Here is a 16,842-nt window from a genome sequence, read left to right on the forward strand (position 1 = left end):
AGAGTGCAACTATTCAATTTTGTAGATCTTGGGCATAAAGATGGCTAATTATAATTTATACTTAGCGATTACCATACGGTCGAGGTATAATTTCCAGAAACTAAGCTATTTATGATACATTAATCCCGTGGACGGCATCTGGAATCTTGCGGACCGGCGAGTTTGTCTCTCTTTCGCACTAGGGGGCGCCAGCTAACAATGTTAGTAATATCGTAAAATGTCTTATGGCTATCAACAGATATCGCATTTAATGATCGAAACTATGACAGCTTGACAACTGCCAAACGGGCGAAAAAACTAGTGGAAGATGCAAAAAAAAAAGGAAAAGAAGCAGACCGTTAGGAAAACTCCATCACTCGAGTCTTACGTACTCCCCTCTCTTTCTGAGACACTTAGTCCCTCTCTTTCGCACTTTCAGTCGAGTTAGCGGGAAGTGGGCAATGTACGAGGGGCTTCTGTGGAGCTCGGGGGAGGTGGGCGGTGGGTAAAACTCCCCGATCGATAGACCACGCCCACCGGCAAGCCGCTAATACGATTTCGATGGATGCGTCTGTGTGAGTGATCGCTCTCATTGATCGCTCTCGTTTGCATGGGTAGCTCTCAGCCAGAGCCAGCTGCTCTGCATTGGTCAGCGAAACGAGAACATATATGCCGGGTATATAAACTCGCCCGATGCACGGGAGATGGCCATATAGTCCGGTCTCGTTTTCGCCCACGGCAAACGGGATCGGCTCGTTTATCTATAACACCCGACGACGACGGCAGCACGATCACGATTTGCGATGGTGTTGGTGGATCGCTCTCTCATGAGCACGCCGCTCTCTTTACCGGTTGTCTGTATGGGTATACTGGTTATAACGGTGCTCCGATTGTGTTAATCGAGCCAATCAAATGTGGTAACGAATTCCTCGAGTAGATATATTCACGAGTGTGTGTGCCCAGTGAGTGAAGCACTCAAAAGTCGCACAAAATGGTGAGAGATCGGGAAAAACGATCGAGTGCAATATTTAAAGTGAGCTACTTGAAAAGTAGTGTTTTATTTGGAAACACCAAAAATATATTATATTGAGTTTTATTTCATTTTTATAAGCTAATAACTATATTAAAATACTATATTTGTGCAGTTTGCCAAGTACAATCTTAAGATATTTGACATTGGACACTAAATCACTAACAAAAATATGTTCTGTTACATAATTAATTATAATTATTCAACTATATTTTGGTAAAAAGTCGAAGGGATTTTTAATATATGTATATATTAATAATTAATACAAGTAAAATAAACGCTAAAAACGAAGGCTATGTCAAAATCAAAGCTAAAAACTTGTACTCTTAAACGAATTATATCTTTTCACAGTTACTCACATTTTTTAAATAAAAGTTTTAACCGAGATGTAAAATGTGCAATGAATTTTTAATTGATTCATTAATTTCTTACCATATAAAAAAAGCATGCATGTTTTTTCTAGATTTATTATTGCCTTTCCTGTGGTTGTAGTTTATATTTGATTTAGTAATTATACGTGTCTAATATACCTTCATATGAATTTACTCAACTTTAGCTTGATCTGTGAATACGACTCAATAGCCTAAACGACTCTGATTCGAGTTAACATCACTCAAACAGCGGCTCACACAGACAGGCAATTTCGCTCAAAGCCGCTCAAGTCTCAAGTCGCACTCTCTCTCTCTCAGTTTATCTCTCGGTTGGGGGTTGAGTGTTCGGGTGTATCACCGTTAGAGAGAATCGGAATTGTCTTCTTCCTCACACACACAATCGCACTCCAGCTGGGCTCGAGTTTGTCGCTTTTGCAGTCTTTTGTTTTTGTTTCGGTTTCTGTTACTGCTTCTTCGACCAGTTTGTAGTTTTTGTTTATAGTAGTATCATCTCCCCGGCCAGAGATATTGTTGTTGCTACTTCTCTGGTAGCCGAAGTCTCAGCTCAGTGTGCTACCGAGCGTTCGTCGGATGATATTGCAAAGCATCTGAGTCGCCGAGTCGCAGCGGTGTGAGCACTTTGCAGAACTGCTTAACATCAGTCTTTAGTGATAGCTCGCGCTTCTTGCTCGCACGCTCGATCGCACGTCGCCGTCGTCGTTGCGTCGTCTTCGTCTTACGTCCCAGGGGTTACGTTGTTTTGGCCGCCGCTAAAAATCAGCATATGCAAATTAAGATCAACAAATTACTCAGTTAAATAAAATAAATTATAACAGTACCACCAATATATGTAGTATCAACCGAAAAGTAGAGCTCAGTCTGTAATACGTCACTGCAAAAAGAGCTGAAAAGCGGCAACGAAAGCGGAAATAACGAAATTTACGGCAAGTGCGCGTGCGCAGCCAGGAGTGCCCTCACACAAAGGTGTGGTCAATCTGTAAAAAATCGCATCAAAAGTACAGAAAGCGTAAAAACAGCACCAAATAAAGTCTCTAGCTAAATACAAAATCCACCATACAGCAAAACTACAGACTTTTTATTAAAATAAAAGTTTTACAAAATATGGCCTTATTGTGATATACACCCTGCTAGAAACAAAAACACACATACTCAAACAGCCCAAAAGATATATATTAAACATGCTTCACGCTCGCCTAAAGTTCTAAAAGTCAAGTGCAATTTGAGCAAAAACAGCAACAACTCTATACGCTCAAGTGACGTTTTATTGGCGCAAGGTGAACAAAAAATAATAGCAAGCAAATACACGAAAATACACAAAACCTTAAACGGAAAGTTCACAATGTTAGGAGAAGCAAACCTTAAGTGCGCAACAAAATAGAAACACTAAGCAAATAAATCGGATTATCTTGATCGGCTGATCGGCCAGTAAAAGCAGGTAAGTTCAAAGGTTCAATGGGGCCCAAAAAAAAAACATCGAAGAAACGGAACGAACATTTAACTGCCTTTTTTGAGACACATCCATCTTGCGGACATAAAAATGGGGGTAGAGATGGGGCTTCGGAGTTGTAGATGGGGAACATGTGAATTTCATTAACGAATAGAATTCATAAAACAAAAAAATCGAGATGAAGATGGCGACGCCAGATAACGCTTGACAATCCGACTAACTGACGAACTGTCTACGACTGACGGGGTTTGTATGATTTAATTATACAAACCATATACACACTCCCCTATATGACACTTATACGACAGCCCAGTAGGAGCTGAAGCCGCAGCTCTACAGTTTTGTGAGAAAGTTTTCTCTTGCCGATCTTTGTTGACCAGTGCACTTTTTAGTGTGGCCATAAAACATGGCTAGATCAACAACAACAAAAGCAAGGGCAGGGCAAATAAACTTTACGACTATATAACAGAATCAATGTAAGTCAAGTGCGAGCGAGATGGCCTGCACAGATGTAGTCGCCGCACATGTTTGCTTTATAATGCAAATAGCGTGTAAAGCTTTATTTGCCAGAATATTTGTTACAAAAATTCGAAAACGCAGGCAAGATCCATGGGAATGGCATTAGCTGCAGCACTGAAAACAATTCTTATCCGTCCATAGTATGGAACTGGGGTTGTCTGATCTATTAGGGCTTTAGACATTTATAATTATCCGTAAAGAATTATTTTGGTACAATTAATAAAAGAATTCTTGGAATATTAAAGCTGGCAATTTAAGCACATTTGGCTTGATGCAAATGCTTGAATAATAATTTATATAATATTAACTTGATAAAATGAGAAAAACAAGATTGTAGTACGAGTATATAAACAAAGTAGCCACTTTTTGATGAGAAAAAAAGTTAACGCATTTTCGGGAATTCAAAACATTTCTATTTATTGAACCATTCATCGGCCACTCCCACTAATTGTTCCTTTTTCTAAGTGCATTTTGGCCTGGCTCGCTTGCAGGCAAATGAAGAATCTAACTTGGATTGCTTTTGCATGTGTCGCAAATATTGGCAGACCCCATATACTCGCACTTATGGCGAGTGCCTTGTAAGTTTGCTATGTTCTGCAAGTCGCAGAGTGCGCACTTATTCCAGTTAGCTGGGGCAATCTTCTTCACAGGTTGATTTGGCTGGCACCTTTCAAGATCGTAGCCAAAGCCTCTTTCCTGACACTGTTCCTGAGACCAACACTCAAAAAAAGTGTATGCAATTTGATATTGAAACACCCCACTAAAGCCCAAGCTACTTATTACCATTTATTGAAGCTTAAAATATTCTATAGCTACCATAATAAATTTAAAAAGGTGTTAATAATCTGTGGTGATGACATATAAAGAAATAGAAACTTGATCACTCTTTACTAACTTTTATTGTAACAAAATTTGAAAAGTGTATCTTGGACGGTGACTGACAGAAGTTGGCTGGGAAATTAACACATCAAGGTCGTGTGCTGACTTGAGCAGTCCACATCCTTAAGGGGTCCGAGTCCCAGGCCGGAAAAGCCGAAGGAGAGCAAAAAGGGGGCGCAATGTGTGAAAGTATTTAGTGCGGACGCGTTAACAGCGGCAGCAAAACAAGCATACAAAATATCAAATGCAAATGTGGCAAGCAGGCCGCAAGATTTCAAGACAAACGGCGAACAGCAAACACCTGTTGTCAGTTAACATGCCTCCTCGCTGCGAGGGGCGGGTGGTGGGGATCCGACCTGGCCAAGTCTTCTGCCCAGAAGTGGGTCTCCGTGCAGGGTGACTCACAGAGTCGTTCTGGGGGTTCTTGGGAGACCGCTGACGTGAGGCAGCTGATTGTCTTCGTCGTTCGTTTTTAGGTGCAGCTAAGCAGCCCAGATCCGCCAGCATTTGCATCGCGATTTATAATAACATTACTATGGTTATTATTATTATTAGCTGGCAGCCTGGTTAAATGTCAGAGTTGCAAGCAGATTTGGAGCGATTCTTCAATATGCTTAGGGAAAAAGCTCGATTAAACAAGTGCAGATCAAGTATCAGGGATAGTGGCTCTCCCTGAAAGCATTGGAATAACCTGATCAAATAATAAGTAGTACCAATCAATTTATAAGTCATATAAAAAGAGCGAATTACTTCAACAGTTATAGGTTATCATTAAGTGTTTGTTGTCATAAAGTCTAGTGTGACTGCAATTTACGAGGAATTCATTACAATCTTTATATTTGGCGAATAAAATAATTTTAGAAACTATATTGTGGCTTTTCTTACAGTTCTTTCGGCTGAGCACCACGAGCTGAGTGGTTCACGATTATCATAATGATGAATCAGGATAATCCATATGCGGTAAGCAATCTGATATAATTATTTAAACATTCCCACCATTGTACAAATCGACTGACATTCTCGAAGAACAAATATACAGAAAATATAATAATAATATACAGACATAATATTTTACGACCTAAATATTGAGCAGTCATAAAAAGTTTACGACTTTAATAATTTTATATGCGACAAGAGAGCAAGACCATTTGCGCGTTGAAAATCTGGCTTTATTGATAAGGCATGTATGGTATGTTTGATATGGGCCCAAGAGCATCAGCAAATCAAAGCGCTTCCGCATTTTCGAATTTGGGCGCAAAATGAATTTATGAATTATGGGGTTTGGGGTTTGGGGTTTGAGGGCATGCATAATTGGCCAACAACAATAAAGGCGACAGAAAGAGCGACGAAAATTGTGAGTAGCCTAAACCAGTTTACACAAAAATCTCGCCAACGACGGCGAAAATATTTAAATGATGTCATAATTTTAATAGGAGAAAAAAATGATAAAAATCATAATACAAATACAAACTACGTTAAGTATATCCAGCATACGCGATTCACCTGCTCGGGCTTTGTCTTTAGTCTCGGTTTGAAATTAATGCAGATCAATTAGTTAATGCTAAGCGAATTGCGTCGTCTCTCGTTCAATCCACATGCATAATTTAAGGCTTATTGTCTAGGAGGGCAGCTCGAAAAATATGGGATAAAGAGAGAAGGCGAAGAAAACACCTAAGTTGCTGCTAACATGGCACTAAATGTCAATATTTGAATATTAAATTTTATTTAAGTGCGTTTTTTATGATTTTAAGCTGATTTTCGTTTAGTCGATCAGTCGAATGCCGGCACCGCAGAAGGCTGGCTAAGCCAAAGCCAGTCGAAAAACATTCAAGAGCCGAGTTGGAGATCTCACAGCTCAAAGAGGCGGTCCCGTCGTAGTGTTAATTAGTTGAAATGTGAGACGATAAACTAAATGTTTGATTAAAATGAAGGCAACAACAGCGGCTCGAATTGGGCCACTTTTGAAAATGATGTCTTCGAGCGGCAAGTTGGTAGCGTTAGCTAATAAATTTATGAATATGAAACGAGCTGGGAACTGGTAAGGAATTCCACTGGATTAAACTTCAGTAGATCTAAAAATATTCTCTTGGTCAAAATGTGTGTCTTAGTGGCTTTAAATGTCTGCCTTTAAGAAAAATGGAGTGAATATTAGAAAACCATACAAATAAATTTAAGCCCATGTATTTATAATAAGCAAAAACTAAAAAATAAGCGAATGCTATAAAATCCGCTTTTTGAATAGCCATAATTATTTATGCATATGAGAAACCAATGAAAATAAACTAAAATATTTAATACACCTCAAATAACGACGGATCAAGTTACTATAGACGATATGGATAACATCTTAAGCAGCTTTGAGTAATTAATTTCGAATTTTATTAGAACAATTTAGATTGTTGGATATTTGTAGTTTACCTACCAAGCCATAACTTCCACTTACGATTTAACATATTAGTTTCATTAGTCTCCAAGCTTGCAACACCCGTAAAAGGTCCGCTAAAATGTTCTGCTACGAACTTTAACGTTCTTGCAACATCTCCATTTCTCCACGACCTTCGATACATTCCCGCCTCCAAAATCCCGTTGATGACAAGATGCTGCGGAAAAAGAAAACTAATTTCGAACTGGGAAACAGTGGAAGGCGGTCCGGGCGAAAATGCAATACAATGTTATGATGTATGTGAGAGAAGCTCACATGACTCTCGGTTCCCATCCTCCATCCTCCATCCTCGATTTTCCATCTGCAGCTTGAGTTTTGGGGCACACGCATCTGGGGGCTTTGGCAAATCTTTTCTATTTGCATTGGCAGCAGATGAAGAGGCTCTTGCCACCGCTGCTTCTTCGCCCGCTGACCATTTTGGTCATAAACATTTGCGTAATGGATTTTTTTCATATTTTCGTGTGTGTCGTTCTCCTTTGCGGCTGCCATTGGGCAAACACACAAAGTAAATTAATTACGAGCCATGCCAAAGTGCATATTTTCACGTTGGAAAATTCTTTCCACGCTGAAGCGCAGAAGCCGGCAGCAAAATTAGTTATAAATGCCTAAAACTAAATAAGAAAAACAGAAGCAGCAGGCAAATTAGCAGAGTCCCAAAAACTTACACACACCGAAATGTAATTACTGCACTTACCCGGACGCTAGTGGCTTTGTTGCAAGTTTTGTGGTTGGAAAAGCAACCAGCTAAGCAGCAACAAGAAGCAGAGGAGCAGAATACAAGCTCAGTGGCTTCATGTGTAGGCCATTTTTCACATGCGTAGCCAGTTTGGAAGCGAAAAACCAAAGTGAGCACGGTTTGAGGACGATGAGATGAGAAGCTGTAAAAGTTGTCCGGCGTCGGTATCTCCTTCTCCTACTTGTTTTACCGCCGCATCCACTCCTGTCGCGGTTGTTTTCGTTTTTTTTTTCTTTTTGTAGTGTGTATGTACATGTTGCGGTTGATAACTCAATTAGAATGTTAAATTTATGTTCGCAACAAGAAATTAACTTGCAATTAGAAAATGCCTGACTTGCAGCACAAAACGTAACGAAACGAAAGACTTAGGACACGAACTTGGCAGGCAGGAGTCGATGAGTTACCAGGGGAATTGGCAATACTCTTACGAGCCAACGGGTTGTTAAGACAAGTGAGCGATTATCACTGGCCCTATGTTATGGGAAAATAGTAACATTATTCGACATCTATATAGTATATATGAAATTACTAAACGCCATTTTTAAAACATTGTTTAATTATAGAAATACAATTAGAGAATTTATTAGATTTTTTTCCTTTTTTTTATTGTTAATATGTTGAATTAGTCAAGTATTATATATATATAATTAATTCTCTAGTCTCAGTATATACATATACGAGCCCCAAAAGGAATAGAAACAATTTGCAGGCAAAACTAAAGCCAGACACATAGACTCGTATAATTGCCAAAGCCAGTTTTAGGGCAACATAAGGGGGGCGGGAAGCGACTAGACTCAGACTTTAGACAAGTCTGTTGCCACGGTTTTTGGCCGAAAACTAATGATGATGATCCACTGCACGCATTTGCACTATTTATAATTCGTGAGCAGACGACGAGGAGGAGGCGGAGGATTGAGTGCCAAAAGATCAATGATCAATCCTGGGCTTGATGACTCTACTAGACATGCAGTGAGGAGCCTTAGAATCGGAATGAGTTGCCTGGCAGACAACTTCATTTGTTTGCAGATACATTTCACTGGCTTTGGAACAGATGTCTTCATGTGGTGGAACCTTTTGGCACAACTTTGATTTGGTGGGCCGTGCATGTGTAATCAGCTTTCGGAGCGATTTTCTCCCGCAGCCGCCGCTCGATGATTAATGAGCGAAATTAGCCAGTCCGAAGCCCCAAAGCCATGTGAGGGAACATTGCAGCACATTGCGATTTGCTGGATGGCTGAAAAGTTCTGCAAAGTTCGTTAGGCTCTTGCCAAATGACTAAGGCAGCGAACTTGAACGAACTACACACAATTACAACGCTCTTAAAATGAACTTCCTCCCGAAAAGCGAAAAGAAAAAATCAAAGAGGGTAAAAAACGCGAGAGAACCGAAATTGATGCTGACTTTGGCTTCCACCATATGCATCATGTCATTATATCCGCTAACACAGCCAACTGGATAACCTTGACAAAAATCATACAGCTGAATGCATTAGTAGTCCAAAAGCAGCAAAAAAACAGCAAGTAGAAGCAGCAACGGCAGAAACTAAAGACCTGCAAATACGGCCGGTACCAAACAAAACGCTATTAAACTTCTATTATTTAAGTACTACATTGTGCACTGATACTGAAAGCGAAAACGAAGAAGATCGTCGGTCAGCCGACGATAATGAGACCCCAAAGACTCCGAGTTTCCGAGACTCTACGTAGCTAACAGAGCAGAAATCCCAAAGCGACCGAGTACTGTTTGCAAAATTATGCAATATTATGTAATTATACAGACAATCAACAAGTGGAAGGGCCGACTAGCCAGCAACTATGTTCCACAAGGTAAACCAAAGGGGTTGTCTACTTTAATTGCTCACTCCACGCCGATCGCTCAGAAGGCTAAAGAGTGCCTGGAAATGTGAAAAAATGTGAAAATGATTGGGAGCATTATTTTCAAATTAGCGCGTGGCTTAGAGATAAAGTTGGGGCAGGGTTGCCTTCCCATTTTCCGCCCGCCTGCCGCCACAAGACACAACCAATTGCAAGTGCTTTATGCCTCGTGGATTCCCAAGGAAATTAAAAAGTAAGTGCGCCACTGAAATGCTCTTTTTCTGAACAGAAGAGTAGAAAACTGAATGCCGCATGGATGCAATAGGCAATAGAATATCTTACGCTTAACTTTCCTTATTTCTGCTCATTCTGTTATTTCACATGACTATTACATTATATGGGAAACCTATAGGAACTTTACATCCATCCAATTTCAAAGAGTATTTCTCTATCGACCCTTGCGTATTGGACTTCTTTCCCGTTTTGCTTTTGCTTTCATTTTCAAGTTCAACACGTTGCCTCCGCACAGAAACTGTTCCAACTGGCTGCCCGCCACTTTATTACGCTGATAAGTTGGCGCCTAATAACGATAGTGGATCGCGGGGTTTCTGGGGCAGAGGAGGCTGGCTACAATGCGGTGCGGGGCCCTTTCCCCAAAGAAGCGTAACAAAATTGTTATAATTTTCGGTTTGTAATCCGTAATAAAAAATAATGGCAGAAGCAGAGGTTTTTTCTGCCGCTTTGGTTTATCTTTCATTTGACTTAAGGTCAAGGCTGTGCATCGTTTATTGGAGTCAAGTTGGCGTGGTTAAGCGAGCGAGCGCACCGCATAATGAGCTGCCAAATTGTTAGAATTGTTTTCGAGTCAAGGCATTACACATTAAGCCAAGACCCAATCATGAAATTAACAGACACCCCCGCACCGCACCGCCTTCGCCCCCGCCAACGACCTCTGCACGATTGTGAGCAAAACAAAAACTAAACAATTTAGCTCGGCAAATTGAATTAAATTTATATAAATTGCATATACTATTGGCGATAGATACACATATATCGGAGATCATTGCATGCCCGCATGTCCGCTTATATTAGATCCGAGCTTGAATCTCCGGACTCAGCTTTAGTTTCGATTTCAGTGGCGCAGCGAACAAATTGTTCGAATGCCCATTGTTGTATTAGCTGTTTATTTTTAAAGCGCACTCGGCTACTAATAACAAGTGGCTTTGTTATTGTTATTTCTATACCTTTTTACACACACGTGACGGAGATTCCCCTCTTATCGGCGGAATTAGCGGGGGAAGCTGGCATTGAGACGAGATTGGGCAGAAGTCGAAAAGTAAATATCAACAATGCCATTCCATTGACCATTTTTTGCACAAATCCCTGGCTCTTCTGTTATTTTTGATTCCCACCAGCCAACGTAAACCGCAAGTTAATTCACTTTTAATTCATCATCATTTTGATAGTTTTATGGAAAGTGAAACCCAAATTTTTTAATGGGCTTGTCTCTGGGAATATCTTGTTTTAACTGAAAGCGAAATTTATTCTCGTTGTCGATTAAATCTTTTACGTAGATACGTAAAGAGATGAACAAAGATATTTAGAGCTGTATTACATGCGCTTAGTGAGTCATATATATTTTTTATAACCAAAAATCGAGTGACTTAAGCAACGAACATAATTTTTATTATAAGTAGTCAGTAATTATATGTATTTTAACTCTTCAACTGATAAAACGATATTTTTGACCAATAATATCGAAAAACTTTGACATAGAACGTAATGTTTAATTAAAATCTATGTAATTATAAGGGTAAGTGACAAATAAATTACTTAAGCAACTAACCTAAAACCAAGCTTCTTTTCAAAATATTCCTTCCAACACTTCCTAAATTTTTATTCCGACGATGACACACAAAACAAAAGACTCAAACCACAAACCTTTTTCATAAATCACCCAACTAATTTTTCTACCAAACACTTTTCAACTTGGCTAACTTTTTGGTGAAATGGTTCCCATAGTGCACTTCTGGTCCCAACCCAAGCAAAACAAAAAACCGAAAAAAACAGTCAACCGCATAGCACAGGCACAAATTGCTCGTTTCGCAAAAACACAACAGCAGCAGTTACAAAAATAGCAACAACAAGCAGCGGAGGCCACAACAAGTACAAGCTTTTCACCGTACACTGCTCTTATTTAATTGACTTTTGACTCCCCCAAAATCCACGGATACAACCTCTTTGGAGTGGGGAAAATCAAAAAGGGTAAAAAAACCCACTGAGTCAAAGCTAACTCAGATAACAAGGAGACAACAAACAAATAAATCGCATACAAAGAAATAGAAGCTTGAACCAACAAAAAAGCGGAGAAAAACAAATAAACAAACAACAACGGCGGGGAAAAAATAAAAGAAAGAATTGTTGGCTGTGCAAGTGCAAATAAAACGAAAGAAAAAAGAAAATGGCCGAGACTTGCGGACACATTTACTTATCTCGCCTCTTTTCAACAAGAAACGGTGGCAACTCTGGCACAACACAGCAACACAACACATGCAAAATTGCCCGGTGGGTTGCCAAGGCAGGCGAATCGAACCGAAAACTTACAAAACATCTGAATGCTGCACTGAAAGATGTGCACTTTGATGCTCGAAATCGTCGTGTAAGATTTTTTAACTTGAGCTCTGAATAAAGAAAGGAATAAGAATAACACATATTTCTTGATAATTATGTTGTAAAATAAGATCGCGCACTAGATTCTGCACGTAGTAAAGAGATGCTCATTTAATGGGATAAACAAATTTCTCCCAGTGTCGCCTTCGACCAACTTCTACTCACTTCTGCCCCTTCCTGCGCCTTCGCCTTTTGCCGGCTTCTAATGATCCAATTCCCACGAGCCGCGACGCCGATGACACTGGCTGCAAGGTAAAGGAGCAGCAAGCAGCTGGTGCAGACAACCAACCACGACGACAAAGAGGAGCTTCCAATGCAAAAGCCAGAGAGCAGGAAAAAATAAGAAATAGAAGGTGGAGGTTTGCCTCTTGGCTCTTCGCCTGTTTAAACAACTTTCAAAGTTAATAGTCTGCCCGGCGTCGAGACGCTTTGGCCAAAAAGCCAACCACACCATGGCTACATACCAAAACCAGCCCGAAGCCGAAGCCGAAGCCAAAGCTGAAGCTGAGCCACCAAACCAGCAGGAGTCTGGGGCCTCTTCCATGAATCATTTTTCTTGGAGGCAAAGAAAGCGGATGCCTGCCACCGCCTAAAAATCACCTCCACCCGCAATTGCTGCTTGGTGGGCTGGTGTAAATGTTTTGCAAGTTGGCTGTTATAATTTTGTTCAGCTTTTATGGCCCCACCACACACAGGCCAAGATGAAGAGATGGCTAAAAGGATGGCAGTGGGTATACGGACGACGTCAGATCTGGCGTATACGTAATGTAAAAATGTCCACTAATTAAATTGGAATTTGATTTTGAGGATTTGTTGGCTCCTGCAGCGGTAAAAAGCGTGGGAAGAATTTTAGACAAAAAACATGATGACTCCATTTCAAGGGGAGAGTCTGCCAGTGAATGCATATAAAACCGTAACAAAAATTAGATGTGATTCGGAATTAAGTAGCCTAATAAAATATTTTGAAGAAAGCCAATCAATTTGCATTGACCGTAAAAAAAAAAGAATTGCACTAATATACAACTTTAAAATCCTATAAAATTCAAACATTTTATTTTTCTACGAATTATAAACTATCTTTTATCCCAAAAAAATAAATTGCTTGTGTCTAATCTAACTTGACAGTTCAAGGCTACAGCTAGCTGACAATTTTAAGACAACCAAGTCAGCAATCTATCCGTCTATCCGTCCAACCATTCATCCGTTCATCCATTCATGGTGCAATCCATTCATTTTGTCGCATCCTCTATTTGTCGAAATTGTCTGCCTGCCATGCTGAGCATAAGATTTATTTCCAAAGTTTTATCTGGAGTTCTGTTTTTTCGTGAGCGCCAATGTTTGATTCGCATACATCACGTCGAGTCATTGGCATCTGGTGCAGTTCGAATGCTCATTGGATCGAACTGGCAGCTTTTTATGCCAAATCATGGATTGTAAAAATCGCAAAAAGCAACTTAAAATGCAATTTTCCAAGCGCTCACTAATTTGTTAGCCAACTTTTGTGGCCTTTGTGGGATTTGGTTGGCTGTGATTAATTTCGTTAAGCATTTCACCTGCGGCTGCGGCTGTCAGCTGCCCCGAACGATATGAATACACTCGGAGAAAAAGCCCAAGCTAATACACGTTTCTAGGAGCAAGCTCAACACACATATATGGCTAATATATGTATGGTGCCAATTCAGTAAAGACGCGCACGCCGAAATGTCAAGTCAAACACTTGTAAGCTACAATTGGCACAAGTTTGTTAGTTCGACGTTGCCCCGCTTTTGCCTGAGCTAACATTTAAAATTGTATCAAATGCCACAGCGATCAGTGAACGTGTGGCTGGCAGCCAACAACTAGGCAACAGCAACTGCCACAACAGCAACAACAGCTAGCACAACAACACCAAAGGCAACAATATCGGGGAACTGCAGCAACATTGCATTTGAGTCTCGGAAACAGAAGAAAACCTCGCACATTTTGCACGCATTTGCATAACAAGAAAACTGACTAAGAGATGCCAGAACGATACGGGAATGGTGAATACTCTAACAAGTACCGTTACTACTTCTAAAGCTACTTATTGAACTAGTGGAAATATTTAAATAAATAAAAAACAAAAAATGTAATCAGTAGTAGTAAAACTCAAATAACATTTCATAACACTCGAAATATAATTAGGCGTTAATTAAACATTTATTTGTATATTTAAACAATTATTTGGATTGCGGTAGATACATCTGCAAAGGCAGCACTCTTTCACTATTCATGAACTGTGAGAATTTCTTTACCAATACACGAAAATTGCCGGGCAAATCTCAGGAAAATGTGTGCCCCTTTCCAAGCCCACTTCTCCCACTTGACGTTTTCCTGTCAATTTTCGCTGCATAATTTGTACTATATTTGTCGGAAGATTTCAAATTTTAAACGGAAATTGCACAAACACTTGGCACACGGGCGCTGAAAGCCGCTCTCGTCGGTCACAGAGAAAGAGTAAACAGGGACGCCCGGAGAATACAATTTAAATTTCACATGAGCTCATAAAAATAGTTACAAATTAATTATAATGACAAACAGAGACGAGACCGAGACCAGGAGGGAGGGGCAGGGGGCAGGGAGCAGGCGGTTGAGCATTATAAATCCAAACGTTTCCTGCTTGACAGCTTGAAGAGCTTCAGAGCTTCACAGATTCAGAGATTCAGAGCTGCAACAGAAACAGAAACAGACAGCAGCGATGATGCTTCAAGTTGCAAACTCTGCTAAGCACTTTTCATCATCGCCATAATCATCATCAGCGCCATGATCATCGTGGCTCATAATTATAGTGTTTGGCTTTGGCTTTTATGTAGCTTAAGACAGCAACCACGACGGCGACAACGACAACAATTAGCTAAGTACGAAAATCAAAACGAAAGACTTAGGCAACGAACTCGACCAGCGACGCGGACGATAAATGATGATGGATTGACTTTCGAGGGGTTTAGAGATCCGAAAAAAACGAAGAAAGTAATGAAAATCAAGGGGAGTTACTGCGTTAAAAGCCAGTGAGAAATGGTGAAACGAAATAAGGGCGTTTTCATTGGACATTCAGTAATTGTCAAACAAAGCATAAATCAATCATCAAATCCAATTCGGCTACGGAGGTAATTGAAAGAATACTTAGGAAGAATAATTTGTTGTATTCCGTGAGTCGGTTTTTATTGGCATATACAATATAAAAACATGCCAATGATGTGAAACAAATTTCTAATAAAATTCGGTAACTGTGGAAGACAGATTATAAAACTTACCAAGTAGTTCTTTTAAGAATGCAACTAATCAAATCTCAAACGAACATATGCGATGCAAAAAAAACTGACTGGCCAAACTATAACAACTGCGAATAATTTCCGCTCACAAAAGACAAACGAGGAAACTCGCTGAATGATTCCCTATGATTGATCACTCCCCTGAGGGGCTTTGAAGGGCTGGCCCCCTGAAAATGTGTGTAAAATTTGTTGTGCGTTATTTTTTTGACAAATTGCCTAAGCATAGAGGCCGCGTGACTAAGCAAAGAGGAGTGCTGGGTTGGGAAAAGCGAAAGAAATGCGCGTGTGCAGCTGATTCTCCACCGCCTCAAGTATTTTTAATGCGGCAGAAAAAAGGAGAGGAAAGAAATGAAAGCCAGAAACATGCGATACATCCATTTTGACAAATTCCGCTCCTCTTCTACAGATCGACCGGGGAATAACGAGTTTGCATTGCCAACATGACTCATCCGATTGGCAGGGGTGGAATAGAAGCTGCGACTAGAGCAATCTTCTACAACCTTTGCAGCTGCCTTCAGCTTAGAACTTGGACCAGTTGCAAAGGGGAAGGTATAAGCGATTTAGATTAATGCGAATAAAAGTCATTGTGTAAAGCTCTGGGGGAGTGAATGCATTTACTCTATAGGTATTTAATTAAATTGAATATGAAACGGCTGCAATTAAATCAAGGTTAGACACAAACTTAATGTTAAATGGCATCCGCTTCTTAAAATATCTGGAAAGAACGCCTTGTGTAAATTGCATCATGAACTAGCCATAAGTTTACTTCCGCTTGCCTTAGGTACTTTTGTGTCATACTTGCATAAAGCAAACTTCTCAACCTAAAGGCATAACACTAATTACAAACGCCCATTTAATATCGAGCTGACATGAGGTGTTCTTTTAATACCTCCTAATGAGTGGTAATACTGAGATCTATAAAATTGCAGTTTAGTGCTTTTGAAATCAGAATATTAATTGAATAGCCAGCTGCACTCGGTATTTTCCCACTACTGCCCAAGTCCAGTATAGGTGCAGTCTAGAGCTAATCGCATTTGTTTATACACTTTTATCTGCTCATCACCGACAGCAAGCAAAACCAACACAAACGACCGTCTTCAGTGTCGACGAGTCATGAATGTTTATAACGTAAAATCTACAGCAGCAGAAAAGCGAAAAGGCGAACAAAAAATTCAAAACTAGAACAATTTGCCGCAGCTCACAGCGAACAAAGCGTGGCAATTGCTTTGTGCATGATTTCATTTTAATTAAATTATGTTTTTGCCTCTGGCCTGCGCTTTTTTATAATTGCATGCGAACCATGTTGGGGGATGTTGGCTGCGATGAGGGGGAGGGGATCCAATCTGCGCACTGGATGTGCAAATTTGAGGTTTAGCATTAGTACATGACAGCCAAGGTCAGGCAATTATCATATTTTTTGCTAGCCAGCCAAAAAGAAGCGAGGGAAGCAAAAACTGAAAATAAGCTGAAACTAAAACCGAGCTTGGACTTGGTCTTAATGGCACTTAGCTCTTAACAGCTTCAGGCGAGGCAAGCCGAGCTCAAAACTGGAGTAAACGTGCCTTAAATGAATTTTAATAATTTTATTTAATTTTTGTACGTGGCCGCGTCTTTTATTTGCCAAGCTTAATAAGCCATATAAC

General features: G+C 40.1%; 1 protein-coding gene across 1 annotated transcript in view; it reads left to right on the forward strand.

Moving 5' to 3' along the window:
- Window positions 1–1,945: 1,945 nt before the first annotated feature.
- LOC6534758 (knirps-related protein) overlaps window positions 1,946–16,842 on the forward strand; it is a 23,392-nt gene continuing 8,495 nt past the window's right edge. Inside the window, exons 1-2 of the mRNA XM_039373952.1 lie at window positions 1,946–2,836; window positions 5,134–5,206. Of these exons, the coding sequence (XP_039229886.1) occupies window positions 5,180–5,206 (27 nt within the window). The 5' untranslated portion in view covers window positions 1,946–2,836; window positions 5,134–5,179. The remainder of the gene's footprint in view (window positions 2,837–5,133; window positions 5,207–16,842) is intronic.

Source organism: Drosophila yakuba, chromosome 3L, assembly GCF_016746365.2.
Source record: "Drosophila yakuba strain Tai18E2 chromosome 3L, Prin_Dyak_Tai18E2_2.1, whole genome shotgun sequence".
Classification (NCBI taxonomy): Eukaryota; Metazoa; Arthropoda; class Insecta; order Diptera; family Drosophilidae; genus Drosophila; species Drosophila yakuba.